Raw genomic sequence first — 13415 nt, forward strand, 5'->3', positions numbered from 1 at the left:
ACTTGTGCAGCAAAATGAGTGAATTAAAGGCTGTATACATAAACGCTATTTGGCCGATGTTTCCCCTGGTCTTTATAGACCAGTGTTGATACTGATCTCGACTTTAAATCTTAACATTTCCACGCACAAATCTCTGCCTCTGTAAATTGAGCTTGCGCCCTCTAGTCTGTTGATTCTGGCCACTTCACAGTGTTGTCTTATCTGTGTTGGCTAATCCTGCCCTGTGGGAGCCCTTTGCCTTTGGAAAAAGAAATGAGTCTTGAGGTTGCCACTGGGTCACTTCAGCTTGACCCCCTGATTGGGTGTAGTGACAGGAGACGGATTAGACTTTGGGGTTGACCGAATGTAGCTGCTGGCACTGCTCCAGAGTATAACAGAGCGAGAAAGACTCACGGCTCTGTTTGATCTGGCAGTGAAGGGATTTCACTGCTGGACAGGTGGGTCAAAACACAGCGGAGCTTTAGAGGAGGGGGCATGGTGGGGGGTAGCATTCAGATATTTGCTAGCAGCTCCGAAGTAGGGCACCAGTCGGGTGTATCGTGGATTTGAATATTAAGTAATGCGTCAGATATGAGGAAGACGAGGCACGTGTTAGTTCTGATGTTAAAGGTCAATAGTGCTAATCGGTAACTAGGCTGAGAGGATCCTCTTTAGGCTACTTGATATGCAAATTTACCAGCCAACACTCCTTGCAGCGGCAGGGGTGAAGCATGCTGGTAATGAGGGTAGGAGGGGATTCTCAGGAGTTAATCCCCCAAATCCATCTGGGAGGTAGAACAACACACAAGCAAACGTGGCTGACTGGCGTGGCTTTGTTCCTTTCTGACTTCCAGTGGAATGAAAGGATATGGAGTCTTATATTGCATGAATGTGAAGATGGGACAGCGGGACATGGTTTTTTTTTTTTTGGTTTTTTTTTTACTAAAGATTCAATGAAGAGGATCAATATTCTTCAAAGGCTCGTTATTCGGGGAACAAGGACCCGCTGCTCTTGTTAGTGTGCCAGCTTGGAAAATTGTGATATCCGTGGAACAGTGCTGCTTTCTTTGTTTGTTTACCATCAGTCCGCAGAAAAAGCTTTTCGGAGTTGAGAAACGCAAATGCCAGAAATAAAGAGCGAGAGTAACCCAAAGGAAGAGGAGATCATGGATCAGGCAGAGGGTAGGCTTGAAGAAGAGGGAGACGCAACTCTAAGAAAACCCACGAGTACAGGGGCCCGTTTGTGGGAGAGAGTCCGCAGCAGTCTGATCAGACCAAAGGTAACGTGGTAATGTGGAAGTGAGCTGCGGGCTGTCTCGGAAAGCACTTTTTTCCTCCTCCTGGCAGATATCTAAAACCCTATTTCTGTCAGGCTTGAACTCTTTTGAGGTTTAGAACGTGTAGTGTAGCGCCTGTGATTGTTTTTTTTTATCCTTTGGATAAAGAAGCATTATATAAGAAAATTGTTTTCACCGAGCAAAGGATTATCTCAGTGAGATTCGATGGTTTCTTGGGTGACAGAACATCTGTCGCATTGGACAGACACGGTGCTTAGTGGTGAGGGCGTGATGTTATCACATTACTCATGCCTGATCACTGTAAATAAAAGCTGGCAGTTGCTGTTAGTCACATGCCTCAAATAGATTAGTGGAATGGGATAACACCAGCAGAGACATGTGGTGCAATTACACTGAAATTTTCCCTAAATTTGTTCTCGCTCACTAACTTTCAGTTCAGATCAATAGGCGCATGTTTTCTGTTTTTTAAATTGTGAACTCATTGTCCATTTTATTTATTTTTCTTTCCTTCTAGTTGGATCCACAGACGCTACAAAGTAAAGACTGGCAGAGGACAGTCATCACCATGAATGGGGTGAGTGTTTCCAGCTGACCAGAGAGAACCGGCTAAATTAGGAATGACACCGAAGTCGGCAGCTGATTGATGGGTTTCAGTGTCGAGTCCACACAAAATTTACTGGAAAGATAAATGTTGAGATTTAAATGCTGGTTCTCCTTGTTTGTCTCACCATTTCCTCTTATTAATGATGAATAGATATTAAGAAAGTATTAAGGCTGCTTAAAATCCACTTTAAGATGTCTCAAATATGCCATCCATCATCTTCCGTTTAACCAGTTCGTTTGTTTTTGTGTTTCTGTTTAACTGGAATCAACTGTGCCACGTTGTTAAAGGAGATCAGCTATGTTTTCCTTATCTCATATTAAGATTAAGACAATGATGTCAGAGCATGTGCGAGTAATCCCAGTGAGCTAAAAGCTGAGTGACGAGTGCAATGAAAGTAGGTAAACATAATAACATCTCAGGCAAGTAGCTCTTGCTCTGAGCAAAGAAGCCCCGCAGACGTGCTGTTAAAACCTTCAGTTTGAGAGAGGCAGCCTGGCCAAAGAAAGCTGGCTTAAAGCAAGGACGCAGGGAGGGAGAGCAGCTTGTTTCAGATGGTGGATGAAATAAATATGATAACTGTGGACCATCTTCAACTGTGAATCATGCAAAGCTACTCTAGTAGAGTCCAAGATGAAAAATCGACGCTAGAAATGAGCTTGAACCAAAGTAATATATAAATATGGGGGTCTATGGGGCTCGACTTGCCAGCCTGCTTTGGCCACTTGCCAACAGTTGCTAACTTTTGATTAACAGTCCAGTAAAACAGACATCATCAAGTCGCTTTGCTGCCTCTTTATGTTATGTTTTAGGATTGGACTTGTTGTTATCACTCAGGCTGACTTTATCTAATCTTTTTGTCAGATTGAGGTGAAGCTTTCCATGAAGTTCACCGGCAGAGAGTTCAGTTTGAAGCGAATGCCTTCCAGGAAGCAGTCTGGCGTCTTTGGAGTGAAAATCAACGCAGTAACAAAGTGAGTAGCTGTTATGTGTTGACTGTCATTGTTATCTATTTGTAAGAGTTAACATGTTTCATTATGTCAGTATATGTGAAAGTTTGTTTGTTTTTGGCGTAACACCAGGACCCTAAAGGTGAAGCGCCAAAGGGGATTTTTTTCATTTTGTCATTCACGCCAGAAACATGCCAAACTACCTTATGTGGAAAAAGCTTATTTGACTGTAACTAAAAAACAAAAGGAAAGAAGCTAGACCGCCACAAGTCAGAACAGATTGATGCAAATGTGGTCTTTAAAAACATTAGTACTGGTGATAAAGTAAATAGATTCAGCTGTGGTCTGATTTACATGCCCTGTTTCTACGATCTGTGGAATTCTTAGTAGCTGTAACCTTGTTTTTGTGCCACTGTGTCATTAATAGGCGAGAACGCTCCAAGGTCCCGCTCATTGTCCGCCAGTGTGTAGAGGAGATTGAGCGACGGGGCATGGACGAAGTTGGGATTTACAGAGTATCTGGTGTCGCAACTGACATTCAGGCGCTGAAGGCTGCCTTTGATTCAAGTGAGTTCACTTTAAACTTGGGAAACAGAGACAGCTGTTTTAGAACAAATATACTTGATGTGAAGACAAATGTAAGAAAAGAGTCCTGAGAAATCGACTTCCACCCTGCTCAGTATTTCTTTTTTTTTTTTCCTCAAAGCTCTTGTACTCCTTGGTATATACTGACCGATGTCTCATTTGTCTTGCAGACAACAAGGACGTGGCTCTCATGATGCGGGAGATGGACGTAAACGCCATCGCGGGAACACTGAAGCTGTATTTCCGTGAGCTGCCGGAGCCTCTTTTCACTGATGAGTTGTACCCAAACTTTGCTGGAGGCATTGGTTAGTCACCACCTCATGTTTAACTCACCCCTACAGCATCTTTGTTGGTCAGGAGGAGATACATTTGTTGTTTTTGTCACCAGAATATTCATATGTGCATCTGCCTTACAGCTCTTTCTGACAGTGTGGCCAAGGAGAGCTGTATGGTCAACCTTCTGCTGTCCCTACCGGAGCCTAATCTGTTGACTTTTCTCTTCCTGCTTGACCACTTGAAAAGGTAAACAGCTTTCATTAAATCTGTTATAGCACGTACCGAGTTATCAAAATAGAAGACACTTTAAGAACATTAAACAAGACTGTCAAATCTTCAAAGAATTACATTTATATATCAAGGGGTTTTTTTTGCCTCTTAGGGCCATTTTTTGTGAAAAGAGTACTGAGAAAGCAGAATATGATCATGAGCTCTGAATAGTGTTGTAAGCAGCTGAAATCAGTTTATTCTGTAGGGTAGCTGGACATGTAGCCTTAAATATAGGGTTAAAGTAGAGCCAATGATTCTTCACATCAGAAAAGCCCCACAGACATGGTTCTTGGTGGTACTTGATCTTTGTGATTTTCTGGGAACCCTGAGGTAGACTCAGAACTTCCGTAAGCGAATTTATCTCATCTGGCCTGGGAAAATCTTGGAATCTCCCAGGAGGTACTTGAAAACATTGCTGCCCAGAAGGACATTCGGAATATCCTGTTTACCCTGCTGCCTCACAAACAGATGAAGATGGGTGGATGTTTCATAGTTTAGTTAAATATGAATTTTGTGTGGTAAAAGATGGTTATGGTAACTAATTTGAATGTAATTGTTTGCACACTTTTGGTACAGAATCAGTTTGCTGACATCGCTTTTTACCTCATCTCTTGCATTTACATTTTATACCTTTTGGTGAAGATGTGCTGTTTAGTTAGGATTTTGCTAAACTAATTTTTTTTTTTTTACATCATTCTTATAGGGTGGCTGAAAATGAAATCATCAATAAGATGTCTTTGCACAACATAGCCACCGTCTTTGGCCCCAATTTGCTTCGGCCGTCTGAAAAAGACAGCAAACTCTCAAGCAGCTCGCAGCCAATCTCCATGAACGACTGCTGGTCCCTAGAGGTCATGGCTCAGGTAAAACCTGTGATGAGTGAAACTGCAGCGTTTAGAGAGCCCGTATGGGTCTGATCCCTTCTTCGTGTGTCTCCATAGGTCCAAGTCCTTCTCTACTTCCTTCAGCTTGACAGCATTCCCACACCTGACAGCAAACGTCAGAGCCTTCTCTTCTCTACTGAAGTATAACAGCGACGTCCCGCTGTGAGGAAGAAGCTCAGCTGCTTCAACAGGTGGACGCTGCTGGTTTCCTATTCATGTAACCACCAGGGGGAGCCTTCGACCCACTGAAAACTGGAAACAGCCACCATGAGCAAAGCCATTTCTCCTGGAGCTATAATGACCATGCCCTGTTCTGTTTAAGCTTACCTGCTGTGTCAGTAAAAAGCATCTGATTATGATGTGTGGACAAAATATATGATTTCTTTTTTTAATTTACATTTTTAAAAGCAATATTAGAATACGATATGTTAATGTTTACCCCCGCTCTGTTTGGTCACTGTGCACATCAGCTCCATATCCATAGGGGATGACTTCTGCTGGATTTTATAAGATGTGGGGTGGATGGACTTTTTCAGACTTATATTTTTGAAGTCTAAATATATTTTTGTTTTTTGTAGATCTGTTTGACTTGGTTTCAAGCTCACCTGTGCCAATGTTTCCCTGCTGACGATCAGTAGAACATTTCAGTTATCCTAATGTTTACACACTCTGAATTTTGTACAGAATTTAAAACGTATAAGACTGAAAACTGTAGTTAAGATGCAGCAACATGCAGGCATGTTGACCTCAACACTGTTTTCTGTGCTATACAGTTTGTGTAGTGACCTTTTACAGGTTCTTCTGGTGGAGTCCGGGCCAACTTTCATGTACATACCAATTCTTTTTGGAGGAGGTACAGAGAAGTGAAAGGAAAAATCATTCCAGAAAAAGCCCTTTTTTTCCACCCATGGAATGTATACTGTGCTGTGTGTTAATTTCACACTTGTCTTTTTACCCATAATTCATGCATCCACTTTTTTTTGGTTAGATTCTTTCTGAACTGATGTATTCAGCTGGAATCAATAAATATATATATAAATATATATATAAATATATATATATATATATATATATAAATATATATATATAAATATATATATAAATATATATATATAAATATATATATAAATATATATATATAAATATATATATAAATATATATATATAAATATATATATATATAAATATATATATATAAATATATATATATAAATATATATATATATAAATATATATATATATAAATATATATATATATAAATATATATATATATATATATATATATATATATAATATATATATATATATATATATATATATATATATATATATATATATATATATATATATATATATATATATATTATATATATATATATATATATATATATTTATATATATATAAATATATATAAATATATATATATATATATATATTTATATAAATATATATATATATATATTACTTTCTGCATTCCTTCTCTGTAGTCTTCCACCTTTATATAACAAAAACCACACTGCTGTAGAAATGAGAGCACTTGGGAATGATATGATGATCTGGAGCACCAAACATTTCCCAGTAGGATCCTTGAAGCATAGTGATGCACTCATGTATTGAGAGTTATTAATAAGTTTATCATTGACATGCTGTACCTAGTGTAAGTTAAAGCTCTGTGAAAAAAAAACACTGTGTATTCACATTTTTCCAAATCATTTTAAGTATTTAAACTTGTTAGCACAAAGTCTAAAGGCTTTTGATTCATGTGAAATAAGCAATAACTTTTAGGATGACCAGTGTGATATGTAAATAAATACTTGGCAGTATTAAACTCTTCTTGTGTCCTTTTTCAGTATACAGTGTCATCAGGATAAGGGGTTTATTCCTCTTTAATGAATGAAATGTACTGAACTGAGCCTAAACCACATTCAAGAGTATGAAATGTTTTCACTGAAAATTAGATTAGTGAAAACAGGAGCGAACATCCAAATCAGGCTCAATTTATAGTTTTCCAGAGACCGGATTTGTGGCTGGGTCCCTGTCTATGTTTATATTCTGATACTTTTCCGCCCGCATAAATAGTGTGATAATACTTGAGGTTTCAGATATATTTCAAACTAGTCTTAGAGATTAAAAGAGGATAAGCATTCATCCAAATGGTTTTCCAGTTTCTTCATTTTAAATTAAATCGTGTAAAGTCGTTAATTTGGTTACAAATTAACCACATTTGGTTAATTAGATACATATATATTTATATTAATTTGGTTACAAATTAACCACATATTTGCTTATGGTGGAGGCAGTGGAGTGTCCCTCCTGCGGGTGGTGCTGAGGTGATCCAACACGGGGAGGGGGCAGAGGCTCATGCGGCGGCTGCTGCCAACAGAAGGGAGCCGACATCCGAAACCGGTGCTGCCCGCTGCCGTAACACGTTGTGGGCTAGGCAGACTGTTAGCGACCGCAAATGGATGCCTATCGGGCCCTAACCTGCCAAGCTGGGAGATAAGGAGAACCTTAGGTAGGAATATTTCTGCAGTTAAGTGGAGGGGCGCTGTCTTTTTGCCGGCTATGCTAACATTGTTAGCTTAATAATAGCATTAGCGACATAATTGTTGATATTTCTTGCTGGCAGCGCGGTGAAATTAACAGACTGAAAAGAAACGCAGGCACCTACGCCGAGGTCACATGAACAACCAAGCCTAGTTTTCTTAGTTGTGTTGGCTTAACTACTGCTTGAAATGTTGTTTTAACCCTTACACCCGATTTTGGATAAGCTGTCAAGCTAACGAGCGTGCTTTGAGTCATCTCATAAATAATTTCACAATAAGTAGATTGCCAAGTAGTCTCGGCGGGGGGCATTCGTACAGTAGTTTCATGTGTGCCAGTAAAACCAGAGCTATTGTTAAATCGAGATTTTCCCTCAAAATAAAGTTGCCGTTATGCTTTGTTAACTGTTAAATAGTGTTTTAAATATGTCCAGATTTTTGCTGCAGAACATTTTTCATTAGCTAAAAGTATCTGCAGTTAAAAAAAAATACATCTTGTGTCTGCGTGCATTATACCTCATGTCATCTTTAACTGTTATTTTCACTCGTCTGTTGACATTTTCGATAGTAGCTGTTGAGGGGTGTGCTTACGTGTCTAGGTTGGTGCTTTAGTTTTGAAAGGCAAAGCAGGAAGTTTACTAACTGCCTGCCTGACAGTACAGCTAACTAGCTAGCTAGGTTATGTCAATAATTTTAAGATGCTATTTGTTTTTCCTAGGGTAGTACAAATGTTCATTTATTCCGTAGTGTGGGCAGATTGTTTTTCCCTAAAATAAAATGGCTAAATGACATACGTGTACATTTCACACGTCGTATTAGGGCTGACGTTTGTGTTGCTGTTTCAGAGGAGTCAACACTACTGATATCTCAGCTTGTCTTTTGGTTGACCATGCTGTTTCAAAGATGTGACTTATTCGTATACTCCATTTATTGAAAATTAGATACATATATATTTATATGTAAAACCAGGTGTCCACAGATGTCTCTCAACTTTTGTCAACAGTTTGGAGAGATCAATATACCACAGTCTCCTCATGAGATTAGTTTCCAGAAGATAGTAAAGGGGAAATATAGCTTTGTGGTCTCTGGCCGATGAATGATTTGTCTTTGAGAATAGAACAAAAACACATTTTGGGGAAATCTCAGTCTTGGAGACTTTCTTCTCTAGTGGCACCGAACACAGAAAATGTACGACTAGTTAATCAGTTAAGCGGTTACTTTTAACGTGCTCTGTGGCACTTATAAATATGCTGAGCAGGCCCAAGGACACAGAGTTTGTGGCAGGATTCAAGTAACACCGGATTTACCCGTCTTTGAAAGAGGGTCCACCGCTGGGAGAAGAGCTCACATGGTTAGTGGTTAAACATGGACTGTGACCAAACTGATAACTGGATTTAGATATACGAGTAAGATGTTAGTCAGCAGTTCTGGATATTATGGTTACACCACATAGTTGTTGGCTGTGATTCTTTGTGCATCAGTGCTATGTGGTGGTGAAGGGAAAACAAAACAAAACAGAGGAGCCGCTCTCTCTCAGGTGACTGAAAGTGTCACTGCAGGAGGTGATCAGACTGACTCAGTAACAGCAGTGTACAGGAGAACGGTATTATTGTATGGGTGCAGTACATAAATACCCCTTTGCATAGATGAATGTGCATTTGACAGCTGAGTGCAAAAACCATAAGCACTCACTAGTCTATAGATTTAAAGATTTAAATAGTTAAAGCTTTGTCATAAGATGGTTCATTCCTGTTTGGCATTAATAACCAGACATTTTTTTAAGTCAAATTTGAGGTTTGAAAAAGTCTGTGTCTCAACTGGACTGATCTCTGCTTGTCTTTGTAAACAGTCACCCTTGCAGGGTCGACATTTCTTTTCTTCTTCTTTTTCTTGGGAGACGCCACCACAGGAAGCTGATGTTATGGCAAGGAAGTGCCTCCCCGCAGTTAAAGAAAGAGCGCAGGGAAGGGTTATTTACTAGACCACTGTGCTTTCCCCCCCACCTCTTTCTCAAACACTGTTTCTTCTTTGTCTCAAGCTCATGTTTTTGTGCAACCCTGGATCAGATCCAGTGCACTTATTGACAGCGAAATCAACTACAACAGCTCTGTTAATTTGAAATAATGGGAACTTGCCCCTTGGCTTATCTCAGCTTTAATTGCATGGTTTACAGTGAGCTTTGCACCTTTATGCATTTATAGAGCTTGAAAAGAAAAGTGTCTGGACTTCTTTAAGTTGCTTGAAGACGTTTCACCTCTCATCCGAGAAGCTTCTTCAGTTCCAAGGTCAAATGGTGGAGCGTCCCAGATTTAAGCCCTATGAGAGTGTCCCTCAAGAACCTACAAAGGACCCCCTAATTACACAAGCCAAGGTGTGAAAACAGGTGTAGCTCACAATCAACCAAGGTTTAGAGTGAACTCATTGTGAAACCTAGCCCCACCCTATCATGTGATTTACTGAGATCAAATGGCCCAGGAAGTGAGTGGGCGTTAAGGTGTCTGGGAAGTCATAAGCCACCGCTTCTGTTCAAAAATGGTTGTTCACAGTGGACATAGATGGCTTCTTTCACTCCCCCATCTATGTCCACTGTGAAGGACCATCTTTGAACAGAAGTGGTGGCTTACAACATCAACTGTCTGCCATCTATAATCCAGTTTTGAGATCCTTTCCCAGACCCTTTAACGTCCACTCACATCCTGGGCCATTTGATCTCAGTAAATCACGATAGGGTAGGGCTAGGTTTCACAATGAGTTCACTCTAAACCTTGGTTGATTGTGACCTACACCCGTTTTCACACCTTGGCTCGGTGTGAAACGGGTGATTAGGTTGAGATCATTAGGGGGTCCTTTGTAGGCTCTTGAGGGACACTCCCATAGGGCTTAAATCTGGGACTCTCCACCATTTGACCTTGGAACTGAAGAAGCTTCTCGGATGAGAGGTGAAACGTCTTCAAGCAACTTAAAGAAGTCCAGACGCTTTTCTTTCCAAGCTTCCTAGACTACAATGACCTGAATGACTGAGAACATTCACAGACATATTTATACATTTATAAATATTTTCTTTCAACAGCATCCTGATCAAAATAGGCACCTTTATTACATTTAAACTGATGTCATTTTGTATTTCATAGATTCTGAATGTCAGTTCAGCAGTCACCCTTCCTCCACTGTAAACTTGTGCTGTTAACAGTCAAAAGCCTGGCTAATATTTAAGACGTGTCTGCCAGTTTCAGGCAAACATTGTGGACTTTGGCCTTTTCATTCTGTGCTGTTTGTTAAATATTTGAGCTGTATTTAAACCGGTTGTGCTCAATGTAAGTTTAGCCACCCGGCAGCCGTCTTCAAAATGCCTCCAGGCAGGTATTTGAGCAGTTATTTTGAAGCACCTATGTGACTGAATGGGTAGAGAGCCATAGTTGTAATTTCAGTGGTTACAGGGACATAACTGTATGAATAGAAGAAACAAAGAAGTAGTAGAAATAGTGACACTAAAATCATGCTTAAAAGGCTTAAAAAGCTTTTTATATTTGCACAATGCATTCATAGAATAAAAGGATGTTACATGAGCCAACATGAAGAGTGTCTCTGCCCATCCTAAAAAAAAAAAAAGGTAGCATCTGAGAGAAATGTTTATGGTGAGGGAGTTGGCTTATGAGGTTCAGTTACTTTACTCAGCCACTTAAATGCCAAATTGTCAACTGTGCTAATTGGCGTGTTTTGCAGTAAAATAGACTTGCGTTTCTCATATCACAGTCTCTTCATTTTCCATTGTAAGTTCTGGTACATAAGGACATGTCTGGAACTGTAAAGTCTTGCATTGCATGTGCTCTAAAGCATGGTGCTGCTTCAGATGATAAAAAAAATTAGTGGAAACACGCTCTCAATACAACTGGCAGTGCACGCTGCTCTGCTTCTTTGTTGGAGTTTAAATAACCAAAATACCTCCATATTATCAAATTCTTCTCAACAGTGTTCTTGTCTTTTGAAACGTGGGCTATCTGGTTGTTGCTGTTGCTTGACTGTTCATTAAGATCCTCTATTGCCCTTTTGTCTTTTTATCTTGCTTTCACTGTTTTAAATTGTTGGGAAACAACCCAGCAATAGAGGGGAAATTTATGGTTCAACGGCTGTGACGCATTGGCAGTCAGTTTGCAGCTACAGACTGCCTCCCTGCCTATCTGCAGAGATCTTCTGCTATCAGATGGGAGCATGGTCAAAAATATGTGGTACACTCATCAGTCTGTAGGCTAATCTTGTTTGAGCTGTTGTTGGTCCATCAGCCAGCACTGTAGAAGAGCAAAGTTATATAGGATTTTTAAGACTAATATTGATATTTGGTGAATTAAGAATATAGAATATTGGATTTTTTTTTTTCCTTTGACACACAAATCAAACAGATTTTTGTAACATTTGTTATATGTAGTTACTTATTTACTTGTTCTTGCTCTGCCCAAGTGTGCCCAACAGCTGCCTGTTTCCTATGTGGCATTGCTAAAAAGGGAGTTCCAGAGTGACCCCTGGTGGACATTCTGTGCAACATCAACACTCATGGTTGAAGGGTGTTTCTCTATTGTCTCCTGCTTAGTGGCCTTTATAAATTCTGAAATTCCAAACTCTAATGAGTGGCTGATATGTTTTTCTTTTTATCTGTTGATTGGTTCTCGGGGTGAGGGGCAGGGGAGACGCTTCTTTTGTGTTACAGAACTCTCCCATAGATTTTTATTCAGGATTCACTGTCTCCTCTTATCTAATGTCCCTTATTTAAACACGTTGTTATACTATGAACACTCAGTCCAACAATGTAGAGTCAGCAGAAGTGTTGTTTGTTAGGCGAGGTTGTTTGTGATACTGTAATTGATCACAGATGCTGGTGTAGGAATGTGGAAAACACACCGGGTTTTTGCTATTTTATATATATGTTTTTTTCTACAAATTTAACCAAGTTAGAGTGATGTGTGTGGTGCATGTTGAAGAGCATACTGTTTTCAAGAGTGGGAGAGTGAAAGAAAAGGCTGCTGACTCTGCCCTATTTAGCTGCTCTGTTGGTCCCCAGCCTGTGCTCCCATGTCTATTCAGACCCAGTGAAAAAGGGTTGTGCTCCAGCTAGCAGCTCTCTGTTTCAGACATCTGCATTCAAAAACATTCAGCTATTCAGAAAACTGGCTGCTTGTTGAGTGCACGCCTGGGAGAAAAAACAGAGCTCAATTATAATGTGAGCACAGAACAAACAGTGCTGTGAAAAAGTATTTGCCCCCTTCCTGTTTTCTTATTTATTTATTTATTGATTGATTGATTGATTGCATATAAGTCACACTTAATTGTTTCAGATCATCAAATACATTTTAATATCAGACAAAGATAACATGAGTAAATACAAAGTGAATTTTTTATTTATTTATTTATTTTTTTCATTTCAGAAGATTTTTTTATTGAATGATGATACACAGTGAACGTTTATCATGAAGGATGGTAAACAATGAAAGGATGACATATGTGTTTTGGTTTTTTTTTTGTTTTTTTTTTTTGGCCTGTCCCGTTTGGCTCTTTTGCCATCAGAATTGTTGTCTAAAGGCAAAGAAAGATGCCCAACGGATTTACTTTACCAAACTGACCATCCCAGCCTTGCCGTAATGGTCCATTTGATTCACCTTTTATTGTTTATTTTATTTTCACTTACTGAATACGGGACAGACTTGACTGGGGGAAAGAAGGGGAGAAAGAAAGAGGGAACGAGAAACAGCTGAGAAGAGGGACGGGGGAGAAGGGCAAAAGACAAAAACCAACAGAACGGGCAGAGAAAAAAAAATGCATATATCAATCACCTGGATCACCTGCTGAGAAAGAAAAAAGAAAGCAAGCAGAAGAGAACAAGAGTAATAGAATAAACAACATCACAATGATATATGGGAATATGACAGTAAATACTAAATGTTAAACATTATTGTGCAGCACATAAGATCAACAGAACACAGTGTGCTTTGAGGTAGGAGCCAAAAAGGGTATAGTTTGTGGGTGTGATCACCTGTG

The 13415-nt window shown here is 39.5% G+C and overlaps 2 protein-coding genes across 3 annotated transcripts in view; both read left to right on the forward strand.

Annotated features, from left to right (window-relative positions):
• LOC113033125 (breakpoint cluster region protein) overlaps window positions 1–5753 on the forward strand; it is a 30313-nt gene extending 24560 nt beyond the window's left edge. The window contains exons 1-8 of one of the 2 annotated variants that reach the window (XM_026186524.1): window positions 189–1259; window positions 1792–1851; window positions 2743–2852; window positions 3256–3395; window positions 3584–3718; window positions 3830–3935; window positions 4663–4822; window positions 4901–5753. In XM_026186524.1, the coding sequence (XP_026042309.1) occupies window positions 1101–1259; window positions 1792–1851; window positions 2743–2852; window positions 3256–3395; window positions 3584–3718; window positions 3830–3935; window positions 4663–4822; window positions 4901–4990 (960 nt within the window). In that variant the 5' untranslated portion in view covers window positions 189–1100 and the 3' untranslated portion in view covers window positions 4991–5753. Of the gene's footprint in view, window positions 1–188; window positions 1260–1791; window positions 1852–2742; window positions 2853–3255; window positions 3396–3583; window positions 3719–3829; window positions 3936–4662; window positions 4823–4900 lie in introns of those variants that run through there. The other variant, XM_026186523.1, reaches the window with a different exon arrangement.
• A 1364-nt stretch (window positions 5754–7117) lies between these two features.
• Window positions 7118–13415, forward strand: part of specc1la (sperm antigen with calponin homology and coiled-coil domains 1-like a) — a 28246-nt gene continuing 21948 nt past the window's right edge. Inside the window, exon 1 of the mRNA XM_026187540.1 lies at window positions 7118–7360. The gene's annotated coding sequence lies outside the window, so the exon portion shown is untranslated. The remainder of the gene's footprint in view (window positions 7361–13415) is intronic.

This window comes from Astatotilapia calliptera, chromosome 12 (genome assembly GCF_900246225.1).
Source record: "Astatotilapia calliptera chromosome 12, fAstCal1.2, whole genome shotgun sequence".
In the NCBI taxonomy this organism is placed as follows: domain Eukaryota; kingdom Metazoa; phylum Chordata; class Actinopteri; order Cichliformes; family Cichlidae; genus Astatotilapia; species Astatotilapia calliptera.